The sequence below is a fragment of the Rana temporaria genome, chromosome 5 (genome assembly GCF_905171775.1).
Source record: "Rana temporaria chromosome 5, aRanTem1.1, whole genome shotgun sequence".
Taxonomy (NCBI): Eukaryota; Metazoa; Chordata; class Amphibia; order Anura; family Ranidae; genus Rana; species Rana temporaria.
The window spans coordinates 171,032,397-171,051,676 of record NC_053493.1 but is presented as its reverse complement, the minus strand read 5'-3'; the positions used below and the strand labels follow the sequence as shown (position 1 = coordinate 171,051,676).

At 46.6% G+C, this 19,280-nt stretch overlaps 1 protein-coding gene across 5 annotated transcripts in view; it reads left to right on the top strand.

Moving 5' to 3' along the window:
- TERT (telomerase reverse transcriptase) overlaps nt 1–19,280 on the top strand; it is a 194,568-nt gene that overhangs the window by 145,682 nt on the left and 29,606 nt on the right. For 4 of the 5 annotated variants that reach the window (XM_040353379.1, XM_040353378.1, XM_040353380.1 and 1 more), the window contains one exon: nt 6,475–6,599. The exons of the other annotated variant lie outside the window; for it this stretch is intronic. In XM_040353379.1, coding sequence (XP_040209313.1) covers nt 6,475–6,599 — 125 coding nt within the window. The remainder of the gene's footprint in view (nt 1–6,474; nt 6,600–19,280) is intronic. 5 annotated transcript variants of the gene reach the window in all.

Sequence of the window (19,280 nt, the reverse complement as noted above, 5' to 3'; positions counted from 1 at the left end):
GTAGTTGTTTGTTGTTTACTGATACTGTTCCCACCCCTCGTTTTTTGACACTGCTTGGGGACGTCCCACTTGTCAAGACTTGTGAAGGCTGTGTCCGTCCATGGACAATGAGAGAAAATAGGATTTTTTGTACTCACTATAAAATTATTTTCTCTGTCGTCCATGGAAGGACACAGCACCCATCCCTTCTTTTTTAGGTTTGTACTGCTTGTTACAAACTGAGGCTGCAGGGAGGAGGGTTATGTCCTGAGGGACCGCCCCCTGTGCGGGGCTGTTCAACTCTGTTAAAGTAACATGTATTTAAATATCTAACATGTTCTGCCTAGTCCTCTCCTATGAACAGGAACATAACCCACTTGTCAAGACTTGTGAAGGCTGTGTCCGTCCATGAACGTAAGAGAGAAGGATTTAATGTTCAGTCCAAAAAAACAATTTTTTTGTTGCTACTTCTATAACTGATGAGATTTTTCTCTCACTTTCTGCTCTGTCAGCATGACAAAGACAGCCATATAAATGTTTTACTCTTATTTTAACACCTAGAGGTTTGATTCTGTGTTATCACCAGGACAGGAAGTAAGCAGAAATTCCCCAGTCTGGAAATGGACAGCAAGCAAGTTGAAATCCTTCCACGATATTGTCCAAAACTAAAACAAATAATTTGGGTTGGAGATTAAGGATAAATAAAATGAATTTTTAAACACTTTTGTCCTGCTTACAAACTTTAGCCTCCAACACCTGTATATCCTTTATAGACTATTATTTCTGGAGTGCTGTTTAAAAATGGCACTTCAGAAATAGCCCTCAGACAGTCTGTGCACTGAGCCATCAACGATCATTCACAGACACGCCGGCGTTTCTCGAGATGCGCGGCGTAAGTGTATATATATGCCGGCGTATCTATGCGCCGTACCCACAGAATCAGATACGCCTGAAAATGGGCTTCATCCGACCGACGTAACTTTTCTACGCCGGCGTAGCGTGGGCGCATATTTACGCTGGGCGCATCTTGCGCTCCCATTGATTTCCTATTCAAATATGCAAATGAGAGAGATACGCCGATTCCGGAACGTACGTGCGTCCGACGCAGGCTATGCGCGGTGCGCGTAAGACATACGTCCGGCCTAAAGTTACCCCTCATAAAGCAGGGGTAACTTTGCACCAGACGTGCGCAAGTCAGCTGGAGAGCAACTACAGCAGCACCGTTACGGACGAGCTGAGCAACCACACTTGCAGGACAACACATTCGTATGCCAACATGCCAGGGGCAGGCATGGTCATAGCACTACTAGTGTGTGCAGAGGCGCGTAGAAGGAGGAGGGCACGGGAGAGGATATACCGAACGCGCATGAACGTCTTTGGCATGGGGGATTCTGAGGTGTATCGCATCTTCAGATTCAACACTGATGCCATCCTGGAATTAGCCACAACCCTGCATGATGACATCACCAGCCAGACACAACGCTCACATGCAGTGCAGCCACTGGTCAAGGTCCTGGCAACACTGCATTTCCTCGCCAGTGGATCTTTTCAGCGTACAAGTGGAGTAGTGGCTGGGATGTCACAAACCAGCATGAGCAAATGTGTGCACCAGGTTGTCCCCGCAATCCTCAGACGCATGTCCAACCACATCATCAGACCCACCCAGGAGCACCTGCGGCATAAGGCAATGCAGGATTTCTTCAGTATTGCAGGATTCCCACGCACCGTGGGGGCCATTGATTGCACACATGTGGCACTACGGCCCCTCTGTGACACAGGGCACATATACCGCAATCGGAAGCACTGGCATTCCATCAACGTACAGGTGATAGTCGATGGCCAAGGCCTCATATGGCACGTCCGTGGCAAACACCCAGGGGCCAGCCACGACAGCTACATATACCGTCAAAGCAACATCCCAACGGAATTAGAACAAAACGTGTATGGGGACAGCTGGCTGGTTGGTGAGTAACATGGGAGTCAGGCATGACTGTCCGACCCCATGATGCAGACATCATGAGGGGCACATGCAAGACTAACATCCTCCTGTCTTTTCCCTTCCAGGTGACCCTGCATATGCACTTGGGCCCCATCTCATGACTCCATTCCGGGATCCCCAAGGGGCGAGGGTTTGTTCGGCTTGGGGAAACTAATGTATCTATTTATGTATTTAAGTATTTTTTCCTTTTTCTCCTTTTGTACATTTATTGACACATATTTAAAAAAAGCACTTTTGCAATAACAAAGAAAAAAAGAAAGAAACAACAAATAAAAATAAAAATAAAAAAAATAAAATAAATTTTTTCCAACCATGATGCGAACTAAGGAGACTGCGAACTGAACGCAAATTGATTGAGTATCCTGATAGTTCTCTGAGGCGGATAAAAAAGAAAAAAAAAAAAAAAAAAAAACATCCTCCTGTCTTTTCCCTTCCAGGTGACCCTGCATATGCACTTGGGCCCCATCTCATGACTCCATTCCGGGATCCCCAAACCAGAGGAGAGAGAAACTAAAATGAAGCACACATACGTACCCGTGCAGTGGTGGAACGCACATTTGGCATCCTGAAGTCCCGTTTCCGATGCCTGGATAAGTCCAGGAGGACCCTGTTGTTTTTCCCAAACTTCGTGTGCCAGATCATCGGTGCATGTTGCACGCTGCACAACTTTGCCGAGAGAAAGGGCCTGGAGATTGACATACGTGATGACCTGACCCCTGAACCAGACATTCCCCCCCCTGCCCGAGGCTACCCCGTCTGCTGAGGGATCAGCAGTCAAGAGATGCCTCGTGGAACGTGTCTTTGCACGTTAAACACACACATTCATCATGGCACAAGGAGAATGCACGCATGCACACCACTGTGGTCCCTAGCTCACACACACCACATCACATTGGATTAGCCCAAGTCCACCATGCAGGACTTGGGAGCAGCAACGCCACGCCAAGACTCCAATTATGTCGCTGACCATTCATACCACATTCACACAGTCGTGGGGATAACTTCTCCCCAACGACCGAGGGTGACACCCCTTTGCTGGCAGGAGTGTCACCCCCCCCCCCATTCACACACCAGTCGCACTATAATCTGCACGCCTCACCGTGTGCAGTAATTGAGGGGGGGAAAAAAACCTCATGACCTGAGGGGAAAAAAAACGCGAAGAGCATCATTTATGTTGCCCGTGGAGGCCAGGCTTTCTGCCACACGCCGCATCTCCACGGCCATCTCACCCATATGGCGGGTCTGGGAGTCCTGTGCCCTTGTAAAATGTTCCAGAAGGAACTCGGGAACCCCCCTGGTCTTCCTGGTAGCCTTCCTGGGGCCAGGAGAGGCTTGAGGCCTGGCATAGGGGGAGGCACTTGAGGGAGTGGGTGTGATGGGGCTGGATCTTTAGGGGCTGGAAGAGATGGGGCTTGAGGTGTGCGACAGCTCAGCCGAGAGGTAGGATTCCTCCAAATTGAGGCACACCTCCTCACCCATAGGGACAACATCATCCTCCACCACCTCTTCATTGGAGGTCTGGGCACTCCCCTCCACCAATGTCTCTTGGTGACCAGGGGGTCAGGGTCACAATGTTCAGGGGATGAAGGTGTGGGACAGGCAGAGGCAGATGATGGCCCAGCTCCCTCCTGGACATCTGTGAATCACTGTGATGAGCAATCACAGTGATAACAAAATGGAAACAGTACTACAGTCCCTTCCTTTTACAACAGGAGGAACTAACAAATGAAAGATAATTTTCTAGTTCCAGGGCAAAAGAAACAGATTTATGGTAGGAGGGGGTTTATTATGGGATCATTTTTTAACTCTTTCACCTCAGCCTCCTCCCTTCTACATCTGAACTCCATTTTGTTTCTAATGACCTGTATATTAACCCCTCACTTCCATCATCATACACATCTGAACATGAATCCCTTAATCTCTATCTTTCCACTATATGTGACCAGTTGCTTTACATCCTTCATCTCCTCCTCCCATGTATGACCTATGATGCTACTGTATCTATTGCACCATTGTGTGTTTTTTATACACCAGCATATTTCCTAATTTTTAACGAACTGTGGTAAAAAAGTTTTTGTTGGGGTGTTTGCATACTTCTCAACCCGCACGGATTCCGTGGGACTTTCCCGCATAGACACGTTCCCCCCGCTAATCTACTCTGTCGGACGGTCGCAGGCAACCCCCCCCCCCCCCCCATATCAGCTGTAACTGGCTGCAATATCCTGTGCCCCGCCACTCAAAAACTTTGATGTAAGAAACAAATAAAAAATTCACCGCCCCACGGTGTTTGTACTGTTCTGACAGCTTTATTTGGAGAATGTAAGTGAAGCTGTGTTTACTTTCAGCATAAATGGTCTGTTTCCTTTATTTTAATCCAGTGGTTCTTAAATACCAATACCCTAGTCGGAACCCTAGTGGATAATAAATACCACCAACTTAAATGTATGCGTTCATATGTTTTCAAATATACATTAGTTTACCTGGTGTAAGCACACGTGATACAGATGTCAACATTAAATGTGCTCTCAAAATACAAATCTTCATTAGCACGATCCAAACCTCAGTGTGCTCATTAATCTTCATGATGCCACCTTGTGACTTAGGCCCCCTTCACACGATCGGACCGTTCAGGTCCACCTGTCAGTTTTTACGGCGAACCTGAACCGCGGCTTCATGCAGTCTTATGGAGCGTCGGATGTCAGCGGAGACATGTCCGCTGACATTCAATCCGCCGAAATCGGACTGATGGCAATACGTCCCCTTCTGTCCATATCGGATTGGGTGAGATCTGATGAAAACGAACATGCTGTTTATTTTCATCAGATCTCCCCATAGGAGATGGCGGCTCTGCACAAGCCCCTCCTCGGTCAGCGAGCAGAGAGGGACTTGTTATCCGATGTAGCGACAGAGTCCGCCTGTGTGGACTTGGTGAAACACCGCTTCCCACAGGTCAGAAACTCACAAGAACGCTCATTACTTGTAACACTAGCATTTTTTGTATGTGTTATAATGTCCTTGTGGCCTGCAATATGTAGGTCACCCAAAATGTCCCTTGAGAAAACTGATTTTAGAGCATGTGCAGAACATTAACCACTTCAGCCCCGGAAGATTTTACCCCCTTCCTGACCAGAGCAATTTTTACAATTTGGCACTGCATCGCTTTAACTGACTATTCCCACAAATAGAGATTTCTTTTGGTGGTATTTGATCACTTCTGCGGTTAACATTTTTTGAGCTATAAACAAAAAAAAGTACATTTTGAAAAAAAAATATATATTTTTTACTTTTTGATTTAATAAATATCCCCTGATTTAAAAAAATAAATACATTTCTTCATCAGTTTAGGCCAATATGTATTCTTCTACATATTTTTGGTAAACAAAAATCGCAATAAGCGTGTATTGATTGCAAAAGTTATAGCGTCTACAAACTATGGGAAAGATTTATGCCATTTTTATTATTATTATTTGTTTTACAAATGATGGCAGTGATCTGCGATTTTTAGTGGTATTGCGGCAGACAGATCGGACACTTTTGACACATTTTTGGGACCATTTACATTTATAGAGCGATCAGTGCTATAAATATGCACTGATTACTGTATAAATGTCACTGGCAGGCAAGGGATTAACACTAGGGGGTGATCAAGGGGTTAACTGTGTGTTGCCTCACTGTGTTGGGATGGAACTAACTAGGAGAGATGACAAATCGTTCTCCCTACTTTGTAGAAACAGTTTCTCTGTCTCCTCTCCTCTGACAGCACAGGGATTTGTGTGTTTACACACACACAAATCCCCGTGCTGGCTCTCGTGCACGTGATCACGTGCATTGGGTCCCTCGCTGTGCAGCGTACGTGCGCGTCCTCTGGTGCCTCTTCTGGGCAAAGTCGTATATGTATGGGATTTCACCCAGGAGAGCCATTCTGCCGCAGTATATTTGCGTGAGCCGGTCGGGAACCGGGTAATGGTTACAAACAACACAGTGTGGCCCTTCATTTTAGGCAAGTACATGGCAGGACCCCTCTGGTTTACACACCAATGCAGTCAGTTCCAGGTCAATTTCCGGTGCAGAAACTGACTGGAACTGACTGCACTGGTGTGAACTAGAGCCATTGGAATACATGGAAAACACTGCATGCATTTTTGGGGCCAGTTCACACCACAGAAACACAGTCAGGATGCTTTTCTGCATGCACGTTTTTGACGCAATCCAGTGCATTTTTTCCTCCTCTCTCTTTTTCTTAACCTTACATATGGACATGCAAGTCCAGTGCAGAAAAAATGCAACATGCTCTACTTTTTTCACTGGAACTGGAATGCACTGGAACTGAAAGCACTGGTGTGAACTATGCCATTTTTAAACCATATAACCTACTTTCCATGTGTTTTTTATGCAGAAAATGTATGTATCGTTATTAAACTAGGATGTCACCAAGGTACTAGTGGTAGAATTTTTCTTTTTATATTAAAAATGTAACCTGTTTTTACCCACTCTAGGTTCCATGCATGTGTTTTACAGCTTCCGTTTAATCAAAGAGTGAAAAATAATCCATCTTTTTTTCTTACTGTAATTTCTGAAATGGCTCCGTGTCTATACGTCATTTTTAAAGCCAAGAACAAAGGTACATTACAGCAACTGAAATAATTTTATATTTAAATACTCTAATTATATATTAACAAATGAAAGAACACATACAGTATCTCACAAAAGTAAGTACACCCCTTAACATTTTTGTAAATATTTTATTATACCTTTTCATGTGACAACACTGACGAAATGATACTTTGCTACAATGTAAAGTAGTGAGTGTACAGCTTGTATAACAGTGTAAATTTGCTGTCCCCTAAAAGTAACCCGGCACGCAGCCATTAATGTCTAAACTGCTGGCAACAAAAGTGAGTACACTGCTAAGTGAAAATGTCCAAATTGGGCCCAAAGTGTCAATATATTTTTCAGCACTGTCTTAACCCTCTTGGGCATGGAGTTCACCAGAGCTTCACAGGTTGCCACTGGAGTCCTCTTCCACTTCTCCATGACGACATCAGAGAGCTGGTGGATGTTAAAAACGTTGCGCTCCTGCACCTTCTGTTTGAGGATGCCCCACAGATACTCAATAGGGTTTAGGTCTGGAGACATGCTTGGCCAGTTCATCACCTTTACCCTCAGCTTCTTTAGCAAGGCAGTGGTGTCTTGGAGGTGTTTGGATACTGCCCTGTGGCCCAGTCTCCAAAGGGAGGGGTTCTTGCTCTGCTTCACTATGTCACAGTACATGTTGGCATTCATGGTTCCCTCAATGAACTGTAGCTCCCCAGTGTCGGCAGCACTCATGCACTCCCAGACCATGACCCTCTCACCCCCATGCTGGACTGTAGGCAAGACACTTGTCTTTGTACTCCTCACCTGGTTGCCGCCACACACGCTTGACACCATCTGAAACAATTAAGTTTATCTTGGTCTCATCAGACCACAGGATATGGTTCCAGTAATCCATATCCTTAGTCTGCTTGTCTTATCCTGTGCATCATCTTTAAAAGAGGCTCCCTTCTGGAACGACAGCCATGCAGACTAATTTGATGCAATGTGCGGCATATTGACTGAGCACTTTCAGGCTGACCCCCCCACCCTTGCAACCTCTGCAGCAATGCTGGCAGCACATATACTTCTATTTCCCAAAGACAACCCCTGGATATGATGCTGAGCACGTGCACTCAACTTCTTTGATCGACCATGGCGAGGCCTGTTCTGAGTGGGGCCTGTCCTGTTAAACCGCTGTATGGTCTTGGCCACCATTCTGCAGCTCAGGTTTAGTGTCTTGACAATCTTCTTGTACAGTTGTATGCAAAAGTTTAGGCACCCCTGACAATTTCCAAGATTATCATTTATATATATTTGGGTGTTTGGATCAGCAATTTCATTTTGATCTATCAAATAACTGAAGGTCACGGTAATATTTCAGTAGTTAAATTAGGGCACCCTTGTCATTTTGTTGATTTGAATACCTGTAACTACTTGGCACTGATTAATTGGAACCAGAGCCGATCCTCCCTATACGCTCACAACACAAGCTGCGTAGGGCCCCCGAAAATTACTTGGGGCCCCGCCTTCCACTCGTGTTATAGGGCGGATCGGCTCTGCCACCTTGAGTGTGGTAAGATAGCTGGAGAGAAGAGTGTGTGTTCTCCTCCCTCCAGCCTGCAGGGGGTGGAAGAGAGCTGACACAGCTTAGTGTGTCAGCGTGGGATGGCAGGGAAGTGATGCGTGGTCAATATATAATTACTGAGGTACCGTGAGTGATCGTAATTCTTCCCTATGCATTGTTGTAGAAGCCCCTTGTATTTTGCTCCCTGTACTTTGACTCTCACCACCTTCGGATCCTTCTAGTCTGATCTTTCTGCTTGTTTAACTATCTGCTGTATGACTCTCATCCTCGCCTCTCATTACTGTTCCCTCTGGAAGTGCTGAGCTGCCTCTTCACCCTGAGCCCCTCTGTGCCTGACTTCTAAAAGCTGTCTCTTTTCATGCAAAGTGAACAGTCAGCCCCCACTGCAATAATTTTTTACAAGGCTTGTGTAAACAGTGAAGTAACAGATGTGTCAGATGGCAGGCAGAAAAGGTGCACTCTGTATTGTGTGTGTGGCAGGGGTAAATATGGTGATTCTAAAGTCGACAGAAATCAGAAAATCTCTTGGTGTATGTACAATGCACCATCACAAGGGACAAAGCAGAGCTGAAATGGCTGAATTGCAGAATTCACTAATGTGTGGGAAATCTGCAAAATGAAATTACCCTCCACCATGATTGGCAATAGACTAGAGAATAACTGGGTGCTGTGTTCTGCCCACATCCTAATCCTCTGGTCTCCCTGCAGAGTGCTATTTTCTGCCCACATCCTAATCCTCTGGTCTCCCTGCTGGGTGCTGTGTTCTGCCCACATCCTCTGGTCTCCCTGCTGGGTGCTGTGTTTTGCCCACATCCTAATCCTCTGGTCTCCCTGCAGAGTGCTATTTTCTGCCCACATCCTAATCTTTTGGTCTCCCTGCAGAGTGCTATTTTCTGACCACATCATAATCCTCTGGTCTCCCTGCTGGGTGCTGTGTTCTGCCCACATCCTAATCCTCTGGTCTCCCTGCAGAGTGCTATTTTCTGCCCACATCCTAATCCTTTGGTCTCCCTGCAGAGTGCTATTTTCTGCCCACATCCTAATCCTCTGGTCTCCCTGCTGGGTGCTGTGTTCTGACCACATCCTTATCCTCTGGTCCCCCTGATGGGTGCTGTGTTCTGCCCACATCCTCTGGTCTCCCTGCTGGGTGCTGGGTTCTGCCCACATCCTAATCCTCTGGTCTCCCTGCTGGGTGCTGTGTTCTGACCACATCCTTATCCTCTGGTCCCCCTGCTGGGTGCTGTGTTCTGCTCACATCCTCTGGTCCCCTTGCTGGGTGCTGTGTTCTGCCCACATCCTAATCCTCTGGTCTCCCTTCTGTGTGCTGCCCACATCCTAATCCTCTGGTCTCCCTGCTGGGTGCTCATTCTGTTCTATATTGTACTTATTCTTTGACTGTTTCGTTTAAAGGAGGGATGATTGTATTGGGAGCACTGAAGTGTCAGGTGTGACTGTGTGGCAATGGCAAATGATTTACATAGCTCACGGCATTACGGGTCAGGTAGAGGGCCCCTCAGCAGAATTTTGCTTAGGGCCCCAGGGAGGTCAGGATCGGCACTGATTGAAACACACAATTGGTTTGGTTAACTCATTAAGCCTTAAACTTCATAGACAGGCGGAACCAATGATGAGAAAGGGTATTTAAGGTGCCCAATTGCAAGTTGTTCTCTTTGACTCTCCTCTGAAGAGTGGCAACATGGGGGCCTCAAAACAACTCTCAAATTACCTGAAAACAAAGATTGTTCTACATTATGGTTTAGGGGAAGGCTACAAAAAGCTATCGCAGAGATATAAGGGGTCAGTGTCCACGGTGAGGAACATAGTGAGGAAATGGAAGACCACAGGCACAGTTCTTATTAAGTCCAGAAGTGGCAGGCACATAAAATATTGGAGAGGCAAAGGTGAAGGATGGTGAGAACGGTCAAAAACAGCCCACGGACCACCTCCAAAGACCTAAAACATCAACTTGCTGCAGATGGTGTCACTGTGCATCCTTTAACAATTCCGCGCACTTTGCACAGGGAAAAGCTGTATGGGAGAGTGATGCGAAAGAAGCCTTTTCTGCAAACGCACATTTGGACAAGCCAGCTTCATTTTGGAATAAGGTGCCATGGACTGATGAAACAAAGATATTGAGTTATTTGGTCATAAAAAGGGGTGTTCTACATGGCGGCAAAAGAACACAGCATTCCAAGAAAAACACTTTCTACTCACAGTAAAATTTGGTGGAGGTTCCATCATGCTGTGGGGCTGTGTGGCCAGTGCAAAACACTGCTCAAAATCTACTCAGACATTTATGCAGAGGAACAAGTACAATGTTCTGGAATGGCCATCCCAGTCCCCAGACCTGAATATCATTGAACATCTGTGGGGTGATTTGAAGCGGGCTGTCCAAGCTTGGCAACCATCAAACCTAACTGAACTGGAGATGTTTTGTAAGGAGGAATGGTCCAAAATACATTCACTCAGAATCCAGACACTTATTACAGGCTATAGGAAGCGTCTAGAGGCTGTTATTTCTGCTCTCCTAAATATTGATTTGATTTATCTGTTGGGGTGCCCTAATTTATGCACCTGTATAATTTCGTTTTGATGCATATTGCGCATTTTCTGTTAATCCAATAAACCTCATTTCACTACCGAAATATTACTGTATCCTTCAGTTATTTGATAGATCAAAATTAAATTGCTGATCCAAACACCCAAATATTTATAAATGATAATCATGGTAATTGTTGGGTTCCTAAACATTTGCATACGGTTGTAGCCTAGGCCATCTTTATATAGAACAACAATGTTTTTTTTTCAGATCCTCAGAAAGTTCTTTGCCATGAGGTGCCATGTTAAACTTTCAGTGACTAGTGCAAGAGAGTGAGAGCGATAACACAAAATTTAACACATCTGCACCCCATGAACACCTGAGACCTTCTAACGAGTCACATTAGGGAAAATGGCTAATTGGGCCCAATTTGGACATTTTCACCTAGGGGTGTACTCACTTGTTGCCAGCGGTTTAGACAATAATGGCTGTGCGCCGAGTCTTTTTGAGGAGACCTCAAATTTACACTATTATACAAGCTGTACACTAACTACTTTACATTGTAGCAACGTGTAATTTCTTCAGTGTTGTCACATGAAAAGATATGATAAAATATTTACAAAATGTGAGGGGTGTACTTACTTTTGTGAGATACTGTAGTTACTTCCTTATTAATAAGGAACAGTATATTTTGTTAAAAAAAAGCACAAATATAATTATATTGGTGTGTATGCAGGGGTATGTTTTCATCTACTTGATGAGCATTCTGAAGAGCAAATCCATGGAGCAGCAAGATTTTTAATAGCTAAAACTAGTATGGAGTAGCAACAAAAAGTTAACAGTGTCAAAGGCTTAAAAAAAAATTCAAGTAGAATAAGTCAGCTAGATGTTTGACAGGGAAAAGTAGAGAGATTGTTTGCTAGTCTCAGTTAATGTGTCATTCCATTGCTTTTATTTAAAGCAGGGGTCTCAAACTGGTGGCCCTCCGGCTGCATCGAAACTACAGTTCCCACAAGGCATTGCGAGGCTGGAGGGCCACCAGTTTGAAAACTCTGATTTAAAGGGAAGAAGCAAGACAGAGCTGAGGGGTTCCAACAAGTTTTTTGAATATTGGTGTTGTAGCCATTGACAAGGAAGGGGAAAACCCATCAGAAAGCGATAGCTTAAATGAAAATGATGATAAGTTGGGAATGAAGTAACATTTCAGTTCTTTAACTGTTAACTATTTTATGGCAGTGTGACAAATTCAGACACGCGCTCTAAGATGTATGTTCCAGCTTTTTTTTCTTGTCGTCAGGCTCCAAAGTAAATTTTTCCCCAGAACTGATGAAGACTTTCCATACAATTTGGGCCCAACTTCCACTTCTCGGTCGAAGCTCCATAACTCTTCAGACATCTACGATTATCTTCGAGAAACCGACCTTCCTTCACTGATGATGGAAAAGTGAGAGGATCTATCTAAGCCCATAGCTGATACTGTGCCTGGTAAGGCACCCAGACCTGACGGATTCACCCTTCCCTACTATAAAACGTACCAGGACTCTTTGGCGTCTTTCTTTCTCACGGCCTTAAACGCCATTTTAGATGGACACAGCTTCCTTGTGGATATGCTGCGTGCTTCTATTTCAGCGATCCCCAAGTTGAGTAAGGACCCATTATTATGTGCCAGCTACAGGCCCATCTCCCTTCTAAATTGTGATGTGAAACTATTCACCAAAATCCTGGATTCTAGAATGAATGTTTTGTTGCAATGTTTAATTGCAACAGATCAAGCTGGCTTTATACAGACTAGAAAGGCCATGGATAACACTATTTGGGCACTGAACATCATAGAAAAAAGCAAAATGATCCCATATTCCCCTCCTGCTTCTGTCCACAGATGCTGAGAAGGCTTTCGACAGTGTGGACTGGGCTTTTCTCCAGGAGATGCTCAAATTTGTGGGAATACAAGACCCCATCCTGTCCTGGATCTCAGCCAGTTTTAAGAATCCCACCACTACAGTACCGGTAAATGGCTATGATTCCAGCTCTTTTTCCATCTCAAACGGCACTGGAAAGGCTGTCCCCTGTCTCCCTTGCTATTTGTTCTCTCCCTGGACCCCTTTCTACACTATATCAGAGGCATTAAAACTGGCCAATACCAACACAAAGTGGTGGCTTATGCCAACGATCTTTTATTCTATATTACTGAGCCTCTTGCCTCCTTACCCTCCTTGTTACAGGAATTAAAACGTTATGGTACGCTATCTAATTTTGAGGTCAACTTGCAAGACTCGTTGGCCTTGAATGTCTCCTTGTTGGACTCTACCATGGCAAACGTATGCCCCTTTTTCCCGTTCAAATGGGCTGCCGATTCAATACCTGGGAACAAAAATTTCTCTCCAAACCTAAATTAAATTCTTCTCGACTACCAGCCTCTCATGTCAACACTCACTGCTGATCTTAAAAAGTGGGATTCTCTGGCCTGTACTTATTACTTACTTACTTACTGCCTGTCAAAATACCCAAGACTTACCAGCGGTACTTTCAATTTATCAAAATCATTTTGGGAGGTAAAAACCCATGTCTTAGCAGAGCATTATTGTTACGACAGGAGCTTAGTTGCGGTCTCGGTTTCCCGGACCTGGCCCTGTATTAAACTGCGGCACATATGACCAGGGTGGTGTACTGGTACCGACTGTCAGGTCACACGTAGCCAGGTGACAAGTGCACCCCGTTGGGGTCAGGGATGCACCACAGGGTGGTGAATCCTATGGCCGACTACTGCTAGCAGAGACGAAGCGTGAACCTAAGATCACCCAGGGCGCGGAGTCTAAGACCCAGTTTTGTATTCACCAGAGCCTTTGATGGTAAGGATGGTCTTGGCCGCAACTGGGTCCAGGTCGCATCCCCGAGATTCCTCAAGTCACACTCCGCAGGGAGAAAGGGGAAGCAGTCAGCAGGACAAACAGTGGTGATGGGCAAGCCGAGGTCAGGGCAACAGGCAGACAAGGATAACCGTGGGACATGCAAATAGTCAGGGGCACAGGCAGACAAGGAAGTCGGGAACAAGCCAAAACGGTACACGGAAGATGAACGAAGCACTCTGCAAACAGGAACTAGCAACTATACTGCAGACAGGAACTAAGCATAGGAACACTGTTGAACAGCACTGCAGACCTGTAGAGTAACGGTTAATATAGGCTTCCTGGGATGGACTAGGGTGGAGCCATACAGGAAGAGGAAGTGATAAAAAGGGGAACCAGAGCAGGGTCAGCCTCTAATGGACACATGAAGATCAGGTAAGCAGACAGACTTGTTGCATATTCATGACAGTACCCTCCCTCTTAAGGCCCCTCCCCCTCCCCAGCCTGGAGCCAGGGCTAAAGGGGAATCCCAGAAGAAACCTCCTCGACAAATGGGGCGCAAAGATCTCAGATGCAGAAATCCAAGACGCCTCCTCAGGACCAAATCCTCTCCAAAGCACAAGGTACTGAAGAATGCCTCTGCAGAGATGAGAATCCAGAACTTGAGTATCCTCATTGACCAGAACCGAAGTAGGGACAGGAGGAGAGGATTTATTGAGGACCAAAGGCCTTTTAGGAATAAGTAAGGGCATGAGAGGGTCAACAGGAATCCGAGGAGGATCAAGCAGACCCTTAAAGATGAACTGGGGGTTAAGCACAGGACCATCAGACTGGGCAGGAGTCAGAGGAACACTGAAGTCAGGTTGGTTAGAAGGTGACAGGGCACAGGAGTCAAGCTGGATAGCAGGGAAACCAGCAGAATGCAGAGAGCCATGAAAACAAGGTAGAAAACCCCATTTGGCCGAATGAGGCAATCTATCCAAAGGATGGATTGAGCCCCTTAGACAGGTTGCAGGAGGGCCTGAACAAGAAAAGGTAGGAGGCTCACTGGGCATGGGCTGACCTGGCGTAGCTGATGCAGAGGCCGATTGAATAGCATAGTCAGGTGTAGTGATTACCCGAATCGCATCACAAGGCATAGTGACTGCAGAACTCGCAGACAAGTTAGCCTGGCTGTGCGTTTTAGGGACAGTCAACGGTAAACTGGAGTGAATGATCGGCTCAGGTTCACAGACGGGCTCCTCATCCAGAGTGCTACATTGGCTAGAAAGTGCATCAGCCTGACTATTGCAGGACACATTCCGGACACCACTACATGTGGTAGGACGAGCAAAAGATTCTGGAATGGTGGCAACAGGAAGTTTCTCTTTTGGGGCAACCTTGGGAAGGCAAGACGTGGAACAGGAGGGACCCCAAGCCAGGATCTGTCCGGCAGTCCAGTCAATGTGAGGAGAATGGAGTCTTAACCAAGGAAGACCCAAAACAATAGGAGTTGAGGTTTTAGGTAGAACAAGGAAGGATATCCACTCCTGGTGAAGTGTGCCTACTGACATCTTAACAGGGACTGTCTGGAAGCGAATAGGACCCCCCGGGAGAACAGTGCCATCAATTGCCGAGACCACCAATGGTGTGGTGAGGGGCAAAAGGGTAAGTCTCATGGACGATGCGATTTCCCAGTCTATGAAATTGCCAGCGGCTCCGGAATCCAGATATGCCGAGACCGAATGAGAAGAAGCACCAAAATGAAAGGACACAGGAAGAAAAAGACGAGAAGGTGAAGGAGATATTTCTGGATCCAATACTCCACCTTCCAGATGTATTGAACCCGAGCGTTTCTCGGGGCGAAGAGGGCAAGTGTCACGAAAATGACTTTTGCCCCCACAGTATAGACACAGGCCTTGAGTTCTGCGCCTGGCACGTTCCTCAGGGGATAGCCTGGTCCGACCCAGCTGCATGGGTTCCTCAGTTGGCAAGGGATGCTCCACGGGTCGAAGAGAGGGGAGCTCAGGCTGACTAAGGGCCAAGGGATGTTGGCGTCGCTTTTCTAGGGTCCTTTCCTGAAAGCGAATATCGATCTGATTACACAAGGAGATCACTCCGTCCAGATCAGTGGGGATGGTTCTTCCTGCTAGTTCATCCTTCACTCTATCAGATAGGCCATGCAAAAAGGTTGCGACTAAGGCCTCATTGTTCCAGCTCAGTTCAGCTGAGTGGATACGGAACTGAAGAGAATATTGTCCCACTGAACGGGATTCTTGGCGGAGACGTAAAAGGGCGCTGGCTGCTGAAGAGACACAAGCCGGTTCTTCAAAGATATTCCGAAAAAGTTTCAAGAAAAGAGGCAGGCTAGAAACCACTGGATCATTCAATTCCCACAGAGGGGCAGCCCAGGCTAAGGCTTCCCCGGAGAGGAGAGAAATGATATAGGCTATCTTGGCCCGATCAGACAAGAAGTACTGGGGCAGGAGCTCAAAATGAATAGTGCATTGGCTAAGGAATCCCCTGCAGGCTTTGGAGTCTCCAGAAAAACGGATTGGAGGTGATAACTTCAGTGAATGCGACTGGTGCAACAGGTGCAGCTGCTGGTTGTACTTGGGGTTGCGGATTCGGGGTTCCCAGCGAGGTCTGAAGCTGATCAAAGCGGGAAGCCATATCCTGAAGGAAACGCATCACCTGATCCTGATTAGCTTCATGCGTCTCGAGTCTGCGAACAATGCACTGTAATGGATCATCTGCGGGGAGCGGCATGTCGGCCGGATTCATGGCTGTTCAAACTGTCAGGTCACACATAGCCAGGTGACAAGTGCACCCCGTTGGGGTCAGGGATGCACCACAGGGTGGTGAATCCTATGGCCGACTACTGCTAGCAGAGACGAAGCGTGAACCTAAGATCACCCAGGGCGCGGAGTCTAAGACCCAGTTTTGTATTCACCAGAGCCTTTGATGGTAAGGATGGTCTTGGCCGCAACTGGGTCCAGGTCGCATCCCCGAGATTCCTCAAGTCACACTCCGCAGGGAGAAAGGGGAAGCAGTCAGCAGGACAAACAGTGGTGATGGGCAAGCCGAGGTCAGGGCAACAGGCAGACAAGGATAACCGTGGGACATGCAAATAGTCAGGGGCACAGGCAGACAAGGAAGTCAGGAACAAGCCAAAACGGTACACGGAAGATGAACGAAGCACTCTGCAAACAGGAACTAGCAACTATACTGCAGACAGGAACTAAGCATAGGAACACTGTTGAACAGCACTGCAGACCTGTAGAGCAACGGTTAATATAGGCTTCCTGGGATGGACTATTGTGGAGCCATACAGGAAGAGGAAGTGATAAAAAGGGGAACCAGAGCAGGGTCAGCCTCTAATGGACACATGAAGATCAGGTAAGCAGACAGACTTGTTGCATATTCATGACACCGACACAGCGACTTTAAACTCTGGGTATTGCTGGAACAGGAGGCTGCCGAGGCTTGTCTTGTTGGCCTTTCCATGCCCAATGACGCCACTTGTTGGTCACCCGGGGTTCATACCCGGTCTCACTGACACATCTTTTCTTTCGCAAGCCCCACAGGGACTTCTGAGGTACTCTGTTTTTAAAATACTCTGGTTGGATAACTACAGGGACTTTGCTCTCTGGACGAGCTCCTCTTACATTAGATTGCTGGAGGACCAATCAACTTGAACAAATGGAAGAGCTGATCTTTGCTTTATGGGCAGGGCTGCCATCAGAAATTTTGGACAAACATTTTCTTGCCCCCTCCATTCTGAGACCTACAAAAAAATAGCAGACTCAAAATCTGTTTACTGCAGCAGATCACGAAGCAATTGCAATTGTTTGCCAGAGGTTACAGCCTATCCTTACCGCTCACTGGCTTGTTGCTAGAGGTTACAACACATAATTTCTGCTTGCCGATTGGTTGCTAGAGGTTACTGCATATTATTAGCGCTCACTGATAAGTTGCTATTGGTTAATGCACATCATTACCACTTGCTGAGCAGTGGAGCAATCCCATATAATTGAGCAAGTAAAGTGGCACATTAAGACACATACTACAGGAGAGGGTCAGAGAGTGCAGACGTGCTGCACAAGATTATCAGAGACTGCAGACATACAGCACGAGATTACCAGAGACTGCGGACAATACCGCACAAGATTACTAGAGACTGCAGACATACTGCACAAGATTACCAGAGACTGCAGACATACTGCACGAGATTACCAGAGACTGCGGACATACTGCACAAGATTACCAGAGACTGCGGACATACTGCACGGGATTACCAGAGACTGCGGACATACTGCACGAGATTACCAGAGACTGCGGACATACTGCACGAGATTACCAGAGACTGCGGACATACTGCACGAGATTACCAGAGACTGCGGACAATACCGCACAAGATTACCAGAGACTGCGGACATACTGCACGAGATTACCAGAGACTGCGGACATACTGCACGAAATTACCAGAGACTGCAGACATACTGCATGAGATTACCCGAGAATTGGAGAGTGCACAGAGGACACAGGAGGCTGTATTCGCGCGCTAGCCAGCAGAGAGGGGGCGGGACCGGGAGCTCCACTCGGAACAGAGTGGCTGTAGTGAGAGCCAATGATCGGAGTGGGTGCATCAGTGGAGCTCCCCGGACCTCTGTATTCCCTAGCCAGTACAGAGGGGGCAGGGCCGGGAGCTCCACTGACGTGCCCACTCCAATCACTGCTCGAACTACAGCCACTCTGTTCCGAGCATAAATGCTACATGGGGTGGGGTCAGCATGTCAGTGGAGCTCCCGGCCCCACCCCCTCACTGCTGGCTAGATTAGGAAGGAATCCAGCCTCCCATGTCCTCTGTGCACTCTGCAAAGCCATCATTGGTTCACAGGTAGCACGGGCCCCTACGAAGTTTGGGCCCAGGGCAGGTTCCCCGTTTGCCCTGTGCTAAAGACGGCCCTGGCTGCTGCCAAAAAAAGTTTCTGTAGAAGGAGCGGGCCCTGGCCAGTCGGGCCCCATGGGATGCTTGGGCCCTTTACTTGAGTACTGCCTGTACCCCCCTGATGGCAGCCCTGTTTATGAGACAAGTCAGAGGAACATAAGTTAACATAGAGGTATAGTATGCATATAGATCTATAATACTACTCTGTTTAATTCTGTCTAGGTGGAGGAAGGTATATGCATGGATGATCTCTACAGCTTGCTGTGGATAACAACTGAGCTATTGCCTAGCCTATGTGGATGTAATCCAGACTCGTTTGAACAACCCAAGTTAGAAAGGGGATTGGTTACTATGCAGAGCTGCACCAGTTTTAGTTAATCTCCCGCTTGGTGCACATTGGACCCCTCAGATAAGAACTACTCGTTCCCACACTCACAATAATTACTCCAGACTCCACTATGTTTTTTTCACCCAAAAGGATCTATCTAAACTACACCGGGCTTCCATAGGGCAAATCACCATCTACAATCATACAATACCACAAAAGCTATAAATCACATTCTGTGGTCACAAATGCATTAACAGTCTCCCTCTTATCCAATGATGTAGGGAAGGCAATTGACAGAATAGGATGGAATTATATACTTGCATTACTTAAACCTCTCAGCCTAAAAAGCAGAAGCTAGAATGGAGAGGTGTGTCATATGCCACTCCAAAACAGTACACATAGCACAGTAACCTCCCTGAAGAAAAGATTCAGTTTCACATGGTCTGCATCAGTGTTTCTCGACCTTTTTTCAGCCACGGCACTTTTGAAAGTATGCAAA